The 17,575-nt window shown below is 39.2% G+C and overlaps 1 protein-coding gene across 14 annotated transcripts in view; it reads right to left on the bottom strand.

The window, feature by feature from the left end:
* Window positions 1-17,575, bottom strand: part of fryl (furry homolog, like) — a 74,458-nt gene that overhangs the window by 29,989 nt on the left and 26,894 nt on the right. For 10 of the 14 annotated variants that reach the window (XM_080297810.1, XM_080297811.1, XM_080297805.1 and 7 more), the window contains 21 exons: window positions 12,527-12,735; window positions 12,101-12,154; window positions 10,902-11,041; window positions 10,686-10,782; window positions 9,441-9,520; window positions 9,043-9,123; window positions 8,573-8,741; window positions 7,894-7,986; window positions 7,698-7,796; window positions 6,985-7,086; window positions 5,090-5,134; window positions 2,543-2,646; window positions 2,312-2,420; window positions 2,116-2,202; window positions 1,857-2,028; window positions 1,627-1,759; window positions 1,362-1,469; window positions 1,029-1,266; window positions 759-935; window positions 540-626; window positions 184-452 (listed from right to left, as the gene is read on the bottom strand). In XM_080297810.1, the coding sequence (XP_080153936.1) occupies window positions 184-452; window positions 540-626; window positions 759-935; window positions 1,029-1,266; window positions 1,362-1,469; window positions 1,627-1,759; window positions 1,857-2,028; window positions 2,116-2,202; window positions 2,312-2,420; window positions 2,543-2,646; window positions 5,090-5,134; window positions 6,985-7,086; window positions 7,698-7,796; window positions 7,894-7,986; window positions 8,573-8,741; window positions 9,043-9,123; window positions 9,441-9,520; window positions 10,686-10,782; window positions 10,902-11,041; window positions 12,101-12,154; window positions 12,527-12,646 (2,564 nt within the window). In that variant the 5' untranslated portion in view covers window positions 12,647-12,735. The remainder of the gene's footprint in view (window positions 1-183; window positions 453-539; window positions 627-758; window positions 936-1,028; window positions 1,267-1,361; window positions 1,470-1,626; window positions 1,760-1,856; window positions 2,029-2,115; window positions 2,203-2,311; window positions 2,421-2,542; window positions 2,647-5,089; window positions 5,135-6,984; window positions 7,087-7,697; window positions 7,797-7,893; window positions 7,987-8,572; window positions 8,742-9,042; window positions 9,124-9,440; window positions 9,521-10,685; window positions 10,783-10,901; window positions 11,042-12,100; window positions 12,155-12,526; window positions 12,736-17,575) is intronic. The other 4 variants (XM_080297804.1, XM_026158883.2, XM_080297809.1 and 1 more) reach the window with 1 other exon arrangement.

Genomic DNA, 17,575 nt, shown 5'->3' with positions numbered 1-17,575 from the left:
TTTAATCAGAATTCTTTTGTCATAGAATTAACCCAGTTAATAAGCATAAGAGTTATGTTTTGTAAAAAAGTACTAATTGCCTAAGTAAGCACATAATGTCATCATGTAGACATCCTCACCCAGTATTCAGAGTCAGACCATAATGAATACACCCACAATGACAAAGAAGTTAAGGAAACCTACTTAATGTCAACTTGTGGGGACAGTAGTTGCAGGCGAGTGTAGGCAAACATCCAGGCATAGTTGATGGTGGTGGGGCAATGTTTAGGTAGATTCTCCTGTCTCAGGTAGCTGGATAAGCTGATGACCCAGGGGTCCTGGCCCTGAGTAACATGGGCAAACACCCAAATGTGCGAGGGGCTCACTACATCAAACTGGTGGCTGATGGGAGAGGAGCTCCACTCTGCTAGCGTCTGCAGATCAATCCCACTGGGACAATACAGCAAGTTGGTCTACAGAGAAGAACAGAAGATGATGAGCAGTATGTACTTTTAAAGGTTTTAGGATTTTAAAAAAAAGAAAAGAAAATCCATTCATACCTGGTCAGCGCCTGTGAGGTGAATGAAGCTCTCCAACACTGATGCACTTAATCTATCCATTACATCAATAGCCAGTTCTTCATCTCCCTGAAAGATTAAGTAAGAAAAAATTGAATGCAATTGTCCTTGCACAAAATTATCATTTTCTTTCCATGCAGGTTTAAACATATTTTGCTTCTTTCAACATAATGATATCCCCTGTAAGCCCAAGAAAATTACCTTGCTAATGCTCAGTGCAGTATGAAGAGCTCTGACCTCCTTGAGGACATTGACTGCTAGCCTGCGCGTGGCAGGGCGGCAGCTACAAAGCACCACCAGTGCCAAACCTTCCACCACATGCACCACACCTAAAGGAAGGTTACGCTCCAAGGACAGAGAACGGCCACTGCTTGAGCTCTGTTAAAAATAACATTTAATTTATTTTAAACATGTTTGTCAGGCAACATAAAACCAATGAATACAAACTACACTGGTGATCCAAAAACCAACCTGTGAATCGTGGCTTTTATTGCTGCTCTGCACTGCCTGCTTCCACTGGATGATGAGCTGTAGAAGCATCTTTACTGCATTGTCCAGCAGTGTGGGATGAACGTCAGTCACCTCTCTGACTATGAAGTAGACAAAACCTGAGAGTACATCTTCTCGCCATTCTGGGAAATCCACCATCAGGGCCTGAAGAGTAGTAAAGGCAAGGCCACGCAGTTCTTCATCCATGTGGATGGTTAGTCTAGAGGAGGAGAGAGACCCAACAGGAAGATGGATATTAAAAGACATGATGTGTGCAGCAATGTGTCTGCAGAAAGGTTGGCGGGGATCAATTACTTGGCTAGAAGCTCTATTAGGTCTTGTCTGCTCATGCCATCTGGTATCAGTCTTGGGATGGCGGCCACACACGTTCGGAATAGATCGATCTTTGGCTTCCTCTCTCCCCTGCAGGACAGACAATTTATGAGAACCTGTTAATAGGTCATACAGCACCACTCAAAGTTTATAACTGGGTCAGGGTTTCCAAGCCTTTGACTGGAACTCTAAGTCCTACATAGCTGCATGGATGGCAATAGGAGAGCATAAAGCTGTTGTTACATACGTGATCATGTCCTCAGGCTCCTTGTTGGACATCTGTACATTAGTCATGCTCATGGAGCGTCCCACTTCCTTGTCCAGGTGTCGCAGGATGTTATCCAAGGCTTTTCGTACTTGCGGGTAGTATAGCGACATGCCTAGAAAAAAAAGATGGTGGACAGGTTAAAAGCTGCCTCACCTTCATCAAATGTTAACTCTTATTGTAAATGTCAGCTGTTCAAGACTCAAACCCACCTATCACTTTTGCTTCTTCATCAGTGAGGGTGGTGTTGAGGAAGATCTTTTTGACACGCAGGGTGTTGCCAGAGGGCATGATGATCCCTGTAGTAGGCATTGGAGGTTCCCCGTCTTTCTGCTGTAGGCTGTCAGCAATCACCAAGAAGGCTCGCAAACCGATATTCATCCTCTGGTTGGGCAGAGAGACAAAGCGGATAAGAGATAACATACAAACATTCCCTCATTACCAGAAGCTAAAGTCTTATGTATACATTACCTCTGGATTGATGGTAAAGGTTTTGTGAGACTTGCCCACGCACAGGAGGTCATAGATAATCTCCTTCATAGCAAAGTCCAGTCTTTCCTGTAATAATCAGCAAACCCGCAATCACTAAACCACACCTCATACTCGCCTAATTTTATTTATTTTGCTGTGACTTTAAAGTATGTCATAGTTTGTGCTCCAGGCTTACCTGAGCTATGAACTGGATGATCTTGACAAAGATGTTGAGGGGGGTGTCTCTGGGTACCACACTGCGCGAGCCTTTGGGGAAAAGTGCTGAAACGATGCTGAGGAGTCGACTAGCAAGAGGAAATGGGGAAACTGTTTTTTAGCTACAAGTATTCTCATACAAAGCCTCTTAGGAAGAGGACAACAGTAGTGGGTGGCAAAAAGACTGTTTGTTGGGTACTCTGCAACTGACCTCTGCGTGACAGTGTTACTCTCACACTTGATCCTGATGATATAGACCCACAGCAGTCTGTAGAGTGACTCTAGTGCAACACGGGACATCTTTGGGTCTTTATTCTGTAGATGTCAAAAAAGAGAGAGAGAGAGAGAAGGAAAGAAAGATAAGCCATCCATTCCATTTTGACACTTTCATTACTTACCTGAGAGAGACCAGTTTGTTGCTGTTGTCCGGAGAAACTTTGATTAAACACATTGCAATGGCATGCAAGAAACTGATGACAAAATTGTTTTGTGAGACTGCTGGTCACAAATTGATATGTGAGCACTGAACATCCACATGGTCTGATGAGCTTCATGCTTGGAGAAATTTTTAAGGTATAGTCGGCAGCAAAAGGAGGAAAATGCAGTATTACGCTGAGTACAAAGACAGTTACTGTAAGCCATGTAGAGTCATCACCGGAAAATTAACTGGGCTTTTGTAAGCAAGCTTTGTAAAATGCAAACATTCAATATTAAATGTAATTGTACATTAGTTAAGTCCTGGAGTACTCATTGTCCAGTAGATATTTCACACTTTTCTTTCTTCCAACTTGCATCCTACATCAGGTATCTATATTAACGGTATACATTTAAAGGGTCTTTGGTTCTTTAGAGCTACCAGGCTGAGAGAATGTGATGTGATCGTAGTGTGAGGGATTTTCCAGTTAATGCCTTTATATTTTTTCACATGATTAACATGAAGTTTTATTCGATATTTGATAAGTGGTTTTAGATGATTATGGCCCACACTTTTCTATAACCATTACGAAATGTCTCATCTCCCATTAGCTTTTCTTAATACACTGAACAAACTAACAAATCTGTGTATTTTTATTTAAAAACATTTAATTTAATATGGATTTCATTTTTAGTTAAATTAAGGATTCTTTATGCTATTTGTCAAAAGTAGCAAATGTCATACTAAATGTGACAAATGCTTTTGTGATTAAGGTGAAGTGAAACTTCCTGTTGTGCAAACACAAAATCTGTCACGCTTTTCGTGCCTCAATGATTGATCTAATCTTTGTATCATCTAGTCACTGAAAGACTGGTACAGTGAACGGCAGGTGACTCACAAGTGCAGCTAAAAAGAGCTGCTCAGTGTGGGCATTTTATTTTTTTAACAACATAAACTCTTGTGATAAGATGCTTTTAAAGCATGTGAATAAACTTTAATAGCTCTGTACTAAATAACACCAATAAAATAATTCAAAAAAAAACTCTTATACATGCACAACATCATCATCATTTTTTTTTCCCAGTCTAACATTTGGCACTGAACACCAAAGCCATAAACGACACAACAGCTGACCTACTATGGCATTTTTAAAATGTCTTTTACTTTTGTAACATAATCAAGATGCCACAAATCGAGTACAGCCAGTGGGGCAAGTACTCGATTTGTGTGAAGGATTGAAAAAGCACCAGTGAGACTACAGTGTAGCTGTCGCTACATAAACTAAAACCCAACCCAGCAGGCAAACTAAAGGTATCACTGCGATAATGAATACATCATTAAATGCTGAAATATATTTTCCTGTCTATGCCAGACCCTCTGGTAATATATACCAGAAACACATCACTTCTGACATAATGAAATCTTACATTAATATTTAACGTAATTAACAACAGGAGTTTGCATTTTATTGCAGCACTACCGTGTGTCTACTCTTCCTGCATATGCTGTAACAGCTTGCTTGGTATACATGTGAAAGAAAAAGAAGCCACACTTTAAACACTACAACACTGTGGGGCTCATATAGTCATGAACCAGTAATTACACCTGAATCATCCACATATTAAATACGCCTGATGTCTTTGATATCGTCACCAGTCTGATGACTACTATAATGTGCATTCAACGTGCTAAAAAGTACACAAATGTTAATAATTAACCAATTTTTTTTAAAACGACATATTATAGGTTAGATTCTTCTAAACCCTCTCATCACGCAGAAAGACAGAATAATCTCCACCTTTATCAACTTACACATTTATCCATCAACAACTTAAATGCAGTAACAGGTCACGCTAATTTATTAATAATATAAATAGCATACGATAACTTCCTTTACTTTGGCAATAAGTAAGTGTAGTGTGGTAGATGTCATTTCTAATGTTTTCCTTATCATATAAAAGAAACTTTTTCCGCAGGGGTTTTAGTTGTAACAGTGTTTCTATGCTGTGGCAACTAGCTTAAAGATTTAAGTACTTTTCCCACTACTGTGCATCTCACCATGCAAAAATGTATCAACAGTCAAAATGAAATTATTTAACTACAAAGACACGAAAGCAAAACACCACTGCTCATAAACACAAACCAGCTCACCCACAAAGCCTAAAGCAACAACAATAGCTTCAAGTGTGCCCTTCATTTACTGTTTTCACTGAGCAACGCTTCAATGTCACACCAGAGAACGATTAGCCTCTTCACAACTGCACTAGCCTACATCGTGATCAGGACCCTGGACCGTTAAAAGGAAGGGAGCATCAAGCTAGCCACCGTCACCAGATAACTCACCTGCAGCGTCTCAATCTGCTTTCGGATGCTGTTGTTAGACGGCATCTGGAGCGAGCCAACGTGAAAAAAAAGGGTCAAAAAACAGGAGACAAAGAATGTAGGGTTTGGGGAGGGACACATGCAAGTTATAAGCAAAAACAAAGACACAAAGCCTAAACAGATATGACAAGAGCAGATTAAAATCTCTTTACTCTTGTCAGTGTGACAGTATATAAATCAACTAAACCGAAAAGAAAAATAATGAACTCTTCAACATACCACTTGCATGTTGAGTAAAGTAACAGTTCATTTGTATTTGATATATTTTGATGTTATTTATTGGGAAAAAAGCAAAGTAAAATAAGGTGTGCTGTGGTTTAGAAATCAAACACACAGAGAGGGAAATTACAGAGAAAGGAATATATGCAAGGCGAACACAAGGACGGAAAAACAAAGGACAAAAAAGAAAAATGCCACAATATTTGTCCATTTCACCTATTAAGCCAATGAGCAGCAACGGCCAATTCAGTTATTCCGCACAAAATCCATGCTTAACAAGTTGTATTTTAACCATGTGGGGTTCAGATTATAAAACAGGGCTGCAAAACTACAGCATAATCTCTGGAAACGTTGTGTGTATTTTTTGTCACTCCATCGTGCATTTACTACATGCAGACATATAAATAAAGGTAAATAACTTGTATAATTATTCAACCAAGTAACATGAATTCTTGACTTTTCGCTTCAGCGTAGAGACAAAAAACTACCTCGCTCACCTGGTTGAATTTGACTTTTACCAAGTATTCAAATGATGCAATTTGTTAAGTGAAGCAGAGCCCTTACATTTACAGCTCTCAAGAGCAGCCACAAGGTTAAAAGCATGACCCGGCAAATCACTAAAATCATCACTACAGTCAAACCATAGCACGAACCCACAAGATCACAGATCTCAATCACAGAATCACTATCAACGCTTGGGAAAATTACTGATTATAATTTTTCAAACAGAGGAAATGCAAAACAGTCACTCTAGTGAAAGAAAATGCTGGAATGAGATCACTGAAAAGACAGACGGGCATTCAAAACCACTGGATAGCAGTAGAAAGTCACAAAGACGCAAAGTGTAATTTATCCACCGGAAGATCAAACAGTCTCCTCAAAGGACAATCAATGCAGAATGGGAAAGACAGTCATTAAGTCAGGCAGTCAGTCAGTGATTTGGTCAATCTGCCTCTGGGTTGAATGGTCAGAAACAGGTTTGACCCCTTTGTAATTGGTTTACGAGGAGTGATTAACAGACCTGAGTGAAAACAGCACTTGAATTAACATAGTATGCATTGTGCATTACAGTTTACATTTCATTACAGGTTTACTTTAAATGTATAGCATATAAAAGTGCTAGAGTCGCATCTTTGAAATTAGCTGTAGATGCACAACCAAATACAATAATTTTTGCTTACACATTTCCATTTTGTCCACTTTTGAGTATATATGGTCCATGCATATTATATACATTAAACAAAAGCTTTACTTTGCTTTACTTTGACATGATCAAATCAAGTGCTATTCCTGTCCAGATCTGGTTTATTGATAATGGAGGGGAAAGCACATTTTGATACTGAGACAGAACCACAGAGCACACCCTTGACAACAAAGACAACATCTTCGATCAACATATCAGTATCAGGATACCAAGATTTTGTTTACTTTGATAGAAATAACCTTTATATTAATTATTTTAAGAAAAAAAAATTGTATGGTTCCTTTGCATTACCATAAAAACATCAGAATATCATTTTCAGACTTGAACTGAATTAGAAAAAGTGTAGTGACTTTAAAATACCTTAATATAAATCTACTGTTGAATTCAACCTTTGTGAAATGAACTGGATTGTAAAGGATGATGCTAACATTACCTTGAGGTGCGAGAGGCAATTTTGCAGGAAGATGTGCCAGTTGTTGAGAAAGAACTGCTTCTGACTGACACACAGCAAGCATGTCACCAGGGGATACAGAGCCTGGGGAGAAAGACGGTGTCAGAATGAAAATAAACTGGTTTTCTCACGAGGTCTGAATTTTTTTGTATGTGCTTCTGATCTGAAAACAAAAGGTCTCCTACACTAAACACAGACCAAAAGCAAAGACAGTATCACAAGCTGAGACCAAAAGATCTATTTATCGCAATCTGCACAATACTAAAACTGCTGGAAGCATCATCAACATAACATGTTACATTAGACAGGGATGAAAAAACAGAAAATCAAGGCCTGCCTTTAGAAAAGAAAATATAATGGACAAAGATGAGAGACTGTATTTATTTATTTTAAACATAGCATTATCTGGATGATAACGTCAGACTTGGTGGTCTGGGGGAAAAAATAATGGTGTTGACAAAATAAAAGAAGAGTGATAAGATAAGATTCGGTTTCCAATAGCACAGCACCGACAGAAGTTAATATTATATATATACACACATATATAAATAGAGAGACATATATAAATAAAATATACGAAAGGGATAAATAGAATAGAGTGTGAGACAAAAAGAAAAGGAAGTGTTAAAAATTTGAAGTAAACAGGGTCAGGGCTGAAGAGGAAGAGAGGAAAGAATAGATGTCAGTGTTATTACCAAAGAGTGCTTCTTTCTAGAACTAAGGTCAAATGTTGTCTGGTAGAGCATCTCCACAAAGGTTTTTAAGCATGGCACGTTGACTTCATTTTTCACCGCCTGGAGGATGAACCGAACATTAGTTTGGCAAAATGAGATTCAGACTTAATGTTTACGCAACAGTCCAAAATTACACAATGCTTTGCTGGTTACTCACAGCAGCGACGGGGATGAGAATCTCGACAAAAAGGCCAGCAAGAGCGTGCTTTATGTCTTTATCCTTCACCTCCAGGAAATACTGGGCACATTCCTAGGAAGGATACCAAGGGCATGCATGTAAACAAGAATGCAGCGGATACAAACTAGCCAAACATCATGAAGACGTGTCATTACACTCCATTTACATGAGTTAAATAGAAAATTGAAAAATAAATAAATAAATAAATCACAGGCCTGGACCCAAGCAAAATATATAGACAGACCTAACCAGTGTGATAAGAAATGCAGTGATCAGACAATATAATTGGGTACAAGATCCTATGGGAGTAAAGGACATAAACCATAGCATGTTCCATTAAGACAGTAGGAAATTCTGATAATGGTACGACAGAACAGCGAGTGTTTTTTTCCCCCAACCACTGTATAAATTTTAATGAAAAAGCTAGTGCTCCATTCACAGCTCCTAGCAAAGCCTGAAATACATTTACACTCAATTCTTGGCAGACCTCACCTCTGATCGTTACTCATTTAGCTATATGAGCCATTGCTACAGAGAGCTGCTGAGTTTGAACAAAGGGGCAGCAGTTTAAAAAGAAAAAAAAAACCATCTGGTACAATTCTGCAAACGCATCTAAGTTACACTTGCAGGTATACTCTGCATAAATAGTATTACTTACCTGCATAAACTGAAACGAAGCCTCAAAATCCTCCACAGGATACATTTTAACCCGAAAGAACTTCATGCCCATGATGAGACTGATAATGCTTTGGACTACGTGAGGACTCTGCTCTTTTTGCCTGAGCTCCTTCAGTTCTGTGATGAACTTCTTCCTCACTGCCTGGAACCTGAGCACAGAGGCAGAGATATATTAGCACTTACAAAAACCCTCCTAACAAGAGTTTGTACACAGTAATGTATATAGGCAACATTCTGCCTGGCAATGCACATTTAAATGCAATTACTAAAGAATGTAATTAAATGGTTTTAATTGTTCTAAAATTCAGTTGCAATATTTGTACAAACAAATGTCTAATCCCATCTATTACACTGTGCTCAATTCAGACCGTTTTCTTTTAATGAGAAATGTGAAAAACTGTAAACTATTTGTCCAGTCTTACGCTTAAAGGCACATTTCAGCTTACTCACTTTGACTGTGTAAGAACCCCTATAACCTCAGCGTACAGGTCTGCAATGATGTGCACGTTGCCAGTGTTGGGTCCACAGTACCTGGAAATTAATAAAGGATATGGCATCAAGTCAAACAACTGCTGAATTATTTAACATACATCAAAAAACTATTCACACAACAACAGAAGCACTTAAAGTAACTGTGTTTACTTGCGGTTGACTCACGATGCTGAACAAGAGCTACTTGTGCCTTGTTTAAATGCAAATAATGAGCATTGAGCCAGTCTGCTCAAACACACATAAATAAATGACTGACTCCCTACTGCAAAGCCAAAGAGGGTATATTCATCAGCACTTTTTAGTCTGGTCTTATTCATCTGTGTCACTTCTCTGTCTGGAGTTTGATGCTTACTTACCCCTCTTTGTGTTTAAAGTGCTTGAATGCCAGGTTTAGGACTTCGTGTACCAAAACATCTGGCACTGGATGAAGAGGAATCTGTGACGTAAACACGAAATCATTAGTCTTATTAGAAGCATTGATAGTTCTCATTTGCTACCATTCATTACTCTCCCTTCAGGAGCAAAGCCAAGGACAACTCTGCCCTGGTCCCTAGGGACTGGCTCTTAGTTCAGAATGCTGCTCAGTTCTCAACAGTCCACTTTAGAAACACACTCAGCTGGGAGTTGGTATGTTGCCACTGAATTTATTAACTTTGTGCTCCCTAGTGGGAAAGCTCTGAATAGCTACACTGTAGTTCACTTCTCCACCACAACATAAACAATACAAATATATAATAAAACTGACATGTTAGTCAGCAAATCACTGATGAGTTGAATCAGGAAAAAAAGTACAGTAATTCAAACTGTCTCACAAACGATGACACCAGAAGTTAATAGTATTATTTCCCATTTGTTCCATATTCTTATTCTTGGACTTCACTAGAGCAGCTTTGCATGCTTCACAGGTTTATTTGCATTACCAAGGGGCCTTAGTGCAGCCCCTCAGTGCATCCTTAGTATGAAACAAGCTGAAATAATCCTAAAAATAGGATTGCAACCTCTTCGCGACTAGGAAAAAAAACTGGTGGTTGCAGACTTGGTCTGTGAAGCAACCCATTGTCACAATAATTTTGGTCATGCAATGATTTCCAACCACTGTTTTTTCTAGTGTGACTTTACGATAAGCCAACTATTTTCTGATTTGCTGCTAATCTCAAATAAAGGGTTTGAACAGCAGAGCCAGAGCCAAGAGTATGAATAACTGTCTAAAACCAAGTGTTTTAACCAAGCTGCTTATAAGAGCAGAGAATAGTTGTTTCAACCAAACAACTGGGTGCAACAAAAAGGTGGATGAGTATACTGGCTATTTATGTAATAAAACTGTACTTCATAAATCAATTACAGTGAGAAGTCTTCAATTGCACAGGAAATGCATATCTGATATACAGGACATATATCCAAAGTAACAAGGCAGTTCTACATGCAGTAAAAATATACTGCATTCTCAACCACTCACTCACTAGTTACCAGGAAACGATCGTGTCAACAACAGGTCAAATAGGTGACTGCACTTCTTCTTCCATATACATTCGTCAACCCGACTGGTAAATTGTTTTTATAGGCAGTGTAAATCATTAAACACAGAGTGTCAGGTAACTCACCTGTTTTAGAACTTCCACTGAAACTAAACAAAAAATGAAATCTATGGCTAAGTCCCGACGCTCCAGAAGGTAATCTTTGTCCCGATGCTGTTCATCTCTGCAAAACAGGAAATATAATAAGTCAAAAGATAATCCTAAAGTAATCATTTTTGCCCATAATCTTTTTGTTCGAGAGAAGAAGGTTAAGAATGAATGAAACAATGATAAGTATCTCACCCTTTAGACTTAGTACTCGAGCGAGGCCTGTACTCATAAGACTCGTCTTCAGTGCCACTCTGCCGCCGGTACCAGTCAAACAGTGTGCGCAATAGGGAGGGCAAACAGTGTTCTGCTATTGAGCTCATAGAGCTTATTAACTGGAAAACAACAACATGCTTGTTATAACAGCTGGCTATTCCAACGAAAACTACACAAAAGCAGCATTTGCACGTTTCAAAAACTTAATCCTATACAGATTACAGTACGTGTGTAGAGAAGGCTGCTCCACAAGCAGTACTTATAACTAATGAGGAGCATTTAGGGTGAGTACAGAACACTAGTCTTAACTAAATTTCAGGGCCTTATTTAGATGTGTGACATAAACTTTTAGTTATTTCCTGGCATAATGCACCTTTGAGCATTTAAAGTGCAAAGACAGAGTGTAAGTGTCTAAGTCATAGTGCAGTGAGAGAAGACATGCAAAACACTACAAACATGGCTTTATTTAATGCAATATCAAATTACATCACTAAAAAAACAAAGCAGGACTGTATTTAAAAGCAAATCGAAAGGATTCCAAGAAGGCACACATGCTTCTGAGGCGTTTATGTCTAAGACCACAATAACTTGCAGATCTCAGCACTGTGATTGCGTCAGTGATCACGTGAGCTGGTGCCTTCTGCCTCTGCATTAACAGGTCAGCACGCATTAACAATTTAAGAGTATATGCACATTTGTGTGTTTAAGGTTCAGCACAGCATGATGAGGAGGGTGGTTGGATGACAAATGCCATGCAGGAGAGTTATACAATTCCTCTCTCTGCCCTTATGGTGCCAGGCAGATACACTCCAGCACCCGATGCTGATTTACTGCTGAGGATGACACAGCGTTTCTACACTCTCACTTTGGCGCTCTCTATACTCATTTTCTCTCCCTCACTCACAATGGGGACAGCTGGATCTATACCACCATATCCTCATTGGCTTTGTGTTGTGCTGAACAAAGCATTCTGTAGCAGGCGCGCCTATTGTATAGAGTCCTGCACCAGCTACAGATGAGGGACAGACGAACCATTGAATGAAGCATTGATTGGGTAGAGCTGGTGTTTTAAACACAGTGCGCACACAGAGGTGTGACTGTTGTTTGTCCACGTAGGAAATGAAACCGTCAAACTCATAATAAATGCATGACATAATCTTTACTACGGCTGAACTGACCTGGTCAAACTGTGAGTCTTCTCCTCTCTGGAGGGAACGGGACAGGGGTTTCTCCTGTTAAAGTATTGGAGAGAAAGAGACAGAACGAGAATTATTGTGTGACGAGCCCAGCAGGGATACTTTTGTTAACAGCATGATAGCAGATTGCTTGGCCACTATTCAGCTAGTGAACCACGCTAAAATTCTTGACAGCAAAGTTAAGACTTGAGGCTGCTAATATTAACCTGACAGCAACTTAATGTAAAAGACATTAAATGTACAACAATGCCGTTGCTCATTTACAATAACATTTGCCTGACAGTTAAAGACTTGGCAGTTGGTTGCAAAACAGAAGAGGCTGTCTCAGCAGTATATTGCGTCACATGTTGTGCATTAAATTACATTTCCTGTGTTTCTTTACATCTACTTTACCCCCTGTGGACTCACCAGCGGTTCAGCCATCACCATCTCGATCTTCTTCTCAGCCAGCACAGCAAACTCAGCAAATAGACTCTTGATGACAAACTCCCCGGGCTTGAGCTCAGGGTCAATGGTGATGCTCGACATGGCGGCGATGTTGTGTTTCTCCCACGAGAGGGGGGTCACCGAGGAGGGTGCACGGCGTCTACTCACGCTGCTGCTGACTGGTGCAGAAGCTGCAGAGGTGCCAGAGGGTAGAGGTTAGGAAATAATACAGTGAGAGTCAAAGCAGCATGGTCATGTTAAGAACAAGACTCTTGGAAAAAATGCAAGGTCATGCGCTCGTTCTAATCCAAACACAAGCTCAGACGTTTCCTAAAGAGGTAAAATGACTGAAGTGATGAGAGAGCAATTGCAGCGCCGACTAGAACAAACATACAATTTCCATTTGAATCGTGTCTGTTTTTAGAAAGCTCATTTTCTAAACTCATACTGCACATAATGGGTTCAAATCACCTGAAAAAGCAAACACAGGGATAATCATAATTCCTATTAGAGCCATGTCATTAGTTATTGTAATCTATCCTTAAAAAAAAAAAACCAACTAAATATTTTGTTTTCTAAATCTAGAATATTACACACCAGCTCTTTCTGCTAAATTAGTCTGAAATGACTAGGGATGGGTACCGGTATCCGGTGCCATGACGGCATCAGTTCTGACATAAACAGTAGTAACCAGACTGAAAAGCAGCGCACATTTCGGTGCTTCATTTCGGTGCTTTTTTTCCCCTGAGATGTGATACACTTTAGATTCTAGCCAATCATTTTACGTTTCCAAGGATAGTAGGCGAGCCCAGGTACGTACGTTCTTTTAGAGCAGAGCTACAGGTTTAAAATGCCCAAGGCGAAGCGTCAAAGTCTGGCTGTACTTCACAGCAAAAGATGCAAACTCAGCAGCCTGCAACAAGTGCTTAGAGCCGATACTGTGATACTGTGCAAAGGAGGTAACACCTCGAATCTGATGAAACACCTGGCGACGTGTAGCGTTTTTTCCAAAACCGAGAAATGCGCCGTATTTGATAGCTTGCTGCGAGCCCTCACACCGTGCACATTTATTGCGGGTGTGGTGCCTGTTATCGGACCGGAGTTAGCAACATCCCCCAAAAACCCGAAGAGGAGAGTCCTGGCACCTAGCCGTTCTTCTCTGCGTGAGTAGCCTAATGATGTTCGTGTGTAATTCACGTTGAGTACGCTAAACACTTTATTACATTAATGCATGTAAGGTGAACTAGCAAACTAGTTACATGCGACTGTCTTCTTGTTTGATGGCAGATACTCCCTTCACCCTGGCCAAAAAGGCTAAAATGACCAAAGAAAAAGTGGAAAACAGTTAAACATGAGAGGTTTTTGGACAAAGTTAGTGTTTTTTCCATTGTTTAAGCACTGCTTCCAGCCAAGAGTGATACCTTATATGCCCTATAACTGCAGAAAAGGCTAACATTGCTATCTTTTTACAAAAAAAACCAAAAAAAAAAAACAGCTAAACGAGAGGTTTTTGGACCAATTTTGTGTTCTCCATTCTTTAAGCACTGGTACCATTTCAAAAGTACCGGTTTGGTACTGGTATCAGATAAAACCTAAACGATACCTATCCCTAGAAATGACTATACCTTTTTTATACTTTACACATTTATTTATGAATCTACTTCTCTATTGTGATCAAAGGGAGCACACTGGCTACACACGACAACTTTAAGGCATAGTCTGATTGGGAAATACCCTGTGTTGCTTCCTTGCCAAGACATTAGATAAGGCTGTTGATAGCAGGCTCATATTTGTATGATAAACATGAAGCTGTATCAGCAGAAGATTAGCTAATGTTTTTACAAATACTAGAAAAGAGCTAAGTAGCCATCTCTTGCTTTTTTTCCGCAGAGGTAGCAAAATTCATAAACCACGACAAAAAATGCTTTCTAGCTCATTTTATTTATACATGCTGAAATGATAAAATCATTGTATGGGTAGTTATTTGTCAGACTAGCTCTACCTTGACTTGTTCAACAGAGGGATGAAAGCTACTTTTTTGTGATGGTCGTATAAATTCTTCTCTTGTAGCACAACATGTCCATAAGCAAATTCTGCCAATGTTTCATTAACACTACACCCATCTGCTTTTTAACTTTTATTAGCACACCAAACCTGTTTAAATACAGATTTGTAGCTCTATATGAAAGAGAAAAAAAAAATCAGTATATTCCAAATATTTGCCACCACTGAGATTAAGATAGTTACAGTTAATACTGAAAATACAAAGCCAGTAATGGTAAAGTTGGAAAAAAAAAAAAAAAGACCAACTATGAAGTATCATAGAGGAGTGACTTAGATAGACAGATGGCCTGCTATACATTTACCACAATATTGACCTTTAAGGCAAAACTAAATAAATTGTAGTGGTATCTGATAGTGCAGTGGTGTTCTCCACATTTTTACGGGATTCCTTCAGTAGACCATCTTTCCTGAAACATATTTGACTTGGAAAAGCCAGGGCACTCTGCAGGTTTGCATGTGGCACAGAACATTTGGTTCTCTTATTCAAATGTTATAAGCAAATCTTTAGAAGAGTCTTAAGCTATGGCTGAAAAGCTAGAGCATGGATACACTTCTATTTTTGTCTGTCTGGCAAAAATAGAAGTGTATCCATGCTTAATGCAAATCCTATATACAATAAGATGAAATAAACACAAATCTCAAACTCAAAAGCAATAAATATCACAGCACAAAGGTTTTTACTCCACTACTCAAGGTTCAAATTATGTTCCATCTGACATAAATAAATAAATAAAAAAATCAAATGAACCAAAAGGTTTTAACAATCTCTATAAAAGGAACATATAGTGGTGTTTGAATTTATGCAACTGCTGGGACACAACTTCCAGTCTAGTCTTCAATGATCTCTGCTAAGTGTATAGTTGACAGTGAATGGCCCCTTAGCCTCTTTCCCTCCCAAGAAAGCCCTTGTTCTTTCTCGTCCTGGTTATGGCCACTGATCTTGATGCTAAATCACTAACAGGCTGATTCACGTCATAGAATAATGACAGCAGTTTTCAAATTACTCTTATACTGCAGCATAGGTAACCAAAATGTTAAATTATGCAGCCACCAAACACTACTACACTCCTGAATAAAACATACTACTTTTAGTCACATTTGCAATCATTGAGAATTTATTTATTCACTTGCTTTTGCAAGAATGCAGTACAATTTTGATGGTGAGAAAAAGCAAAACTTCCAGAGAAAATCTATAAGGAGAACAGGGAGACATCACTGAGCTGTCTCGCCAACGAGTTCCTCATTACTTGTACCGAAACCAACTCCTCCACCTTGAAGTGCAAGTAGTGATAGCAGTCCCTGTTCTGCTATGGGTTTGGTATAAAACCACATGAGCCAAGTTCCCACCGATTGCAGATGTTTGTTAGAGAAGCCATCAAAACAAAATCCTCATTGGCTGGTGGGATGTAAATTTTGAGAGAATGTGGCACTATAATCACTTTATCTCACTTATCCTGTCTTAATTATCCGAAAATTAAACTTGATTGACTCTGTAAAGGATTTGAATTATATCAAAAACTCCCACAACAGAGAAAAGGTCTGCACAGAAGTGCTGGAGCTACCTGGTAAATAAGAGGGAGAGAATTCACTGACGGGGAAAAAGTGAAGCGGAAATGTAAAAATATATTATCCACGCCAAGAGAGCCAATGACGTTAGATACGATGTAAGTTCAAACAACATCAATCTCAAACCTTCTGTGCCTCTAAGAGACTACCTGTACAAAGTTACACTGTTACATGTATCATTTACTTGATAAAAATATAAGGCAAATGTAGTTCACGTCAGTATGCAGTAGAAGGACCACTCTCCATCACATAGTGCAAAGAGATGTGTTGTAAACCAAAATCTGCAACCACCATTCAATGAACTGAGATTCCCAGTGTTTGTGTGTATGCATGTGTCTGACACACATTCCTTTAAGGTTGATCAAAAGAGGATTAAAAGGTGGGAGTAACTTGAGGTATGGAACAATGTGCAGGCAGGAAAATAGCAGGACACCGACCGTGAGCACTCATGGATGTAAACAAGGCTGGATTTTAAACACTTACTGGATTTGGCATTTCTTAGTCCTCAACTTTTGTTTTCTTACAAAAAAAAGGGAGAAAAAAAAAAGAACAACAACTCTATAAAACTTAATAATCGTCTTTTTTAAGTGCAAATGAAAGTAGGGAGGTAGAAGAGGCAGCGTAGTAGCATGTATTGTGGTCATGCTGTCCAGCAGCACAGAGAGTCTTTCAAACATTTCCCTCTTTGTTTACTGTGCTCCACCAACACCCCCAGTGATGTAACACAGCTAGCTCCTAATAGCCAATCAGTGTTGCGTCCTTTACCCCCTCCATCCTTTTCGCTCCCACCCCAGTCCAACTGGATTGTGTATACTCCAACAGTGTACTTTTCCAGTCAATGAGAAAAACAAAGCAAGGCATCCTTTTTTGGGCCAAGTGTCTGCATTGCTCCTCCCCCCTCTCATTCTTTCTCCCTAGGACATGCCAGTCATTAGTAGGATGCCAGGCTATGACTCTCTGCTAAAACCAACAAACGCACAAATCATAGCAGAGAAATTGAACGAAAAACAAACAAAAAAAAAAACCCCCCAAACTATACGGTTGTTTACAAACTCCTCCAGAATTTAGGCTAACTGAAAGTTTATTAACAGAGTTTTTGACTAGGGTAAAAGCCAAAGAGTAAGTGCATTGTGGTTAATGTACCTATTATTATTCAACTTTGATAGTGAGTAAACTGAATGAACTAATTGTTGATTTGATTACCGCAGCTCTCTGAGCTCTCCAGCTTTTACCTCCTTTGGCTTTATTGCTCTTCACTGCAAGCTGGCTGATTTCACATTAACTTACACTGCTTTTACAAGAAGCAATTAAAGTATTTTAACAAAACATGGATATTTAGTGATCACATATTGCAAGAGGAAGCAATACAATAAATTACTTTATTAGTATTTTGTCACACCC

The sequence above is a fragment of the Astatotilapia calliptera genome, chromosome 23 (genome assembly GCF_964374335.1).
Source record: "Astatotilapia calliptera chromosome 23, fAstCal68.1, whole genome shotgun sequence".
Classification (NCBI taxonomy): domain Eukaryota; kingdom Metazoa; phylum Chordata; class Actinopteri; order Cichliformes; family Cichlidae; genus Astatotilapia; species Astatotilapia calliptera.
This window is presented reverse-complemented; position numbering and strand designations above follow the sequence as displayed.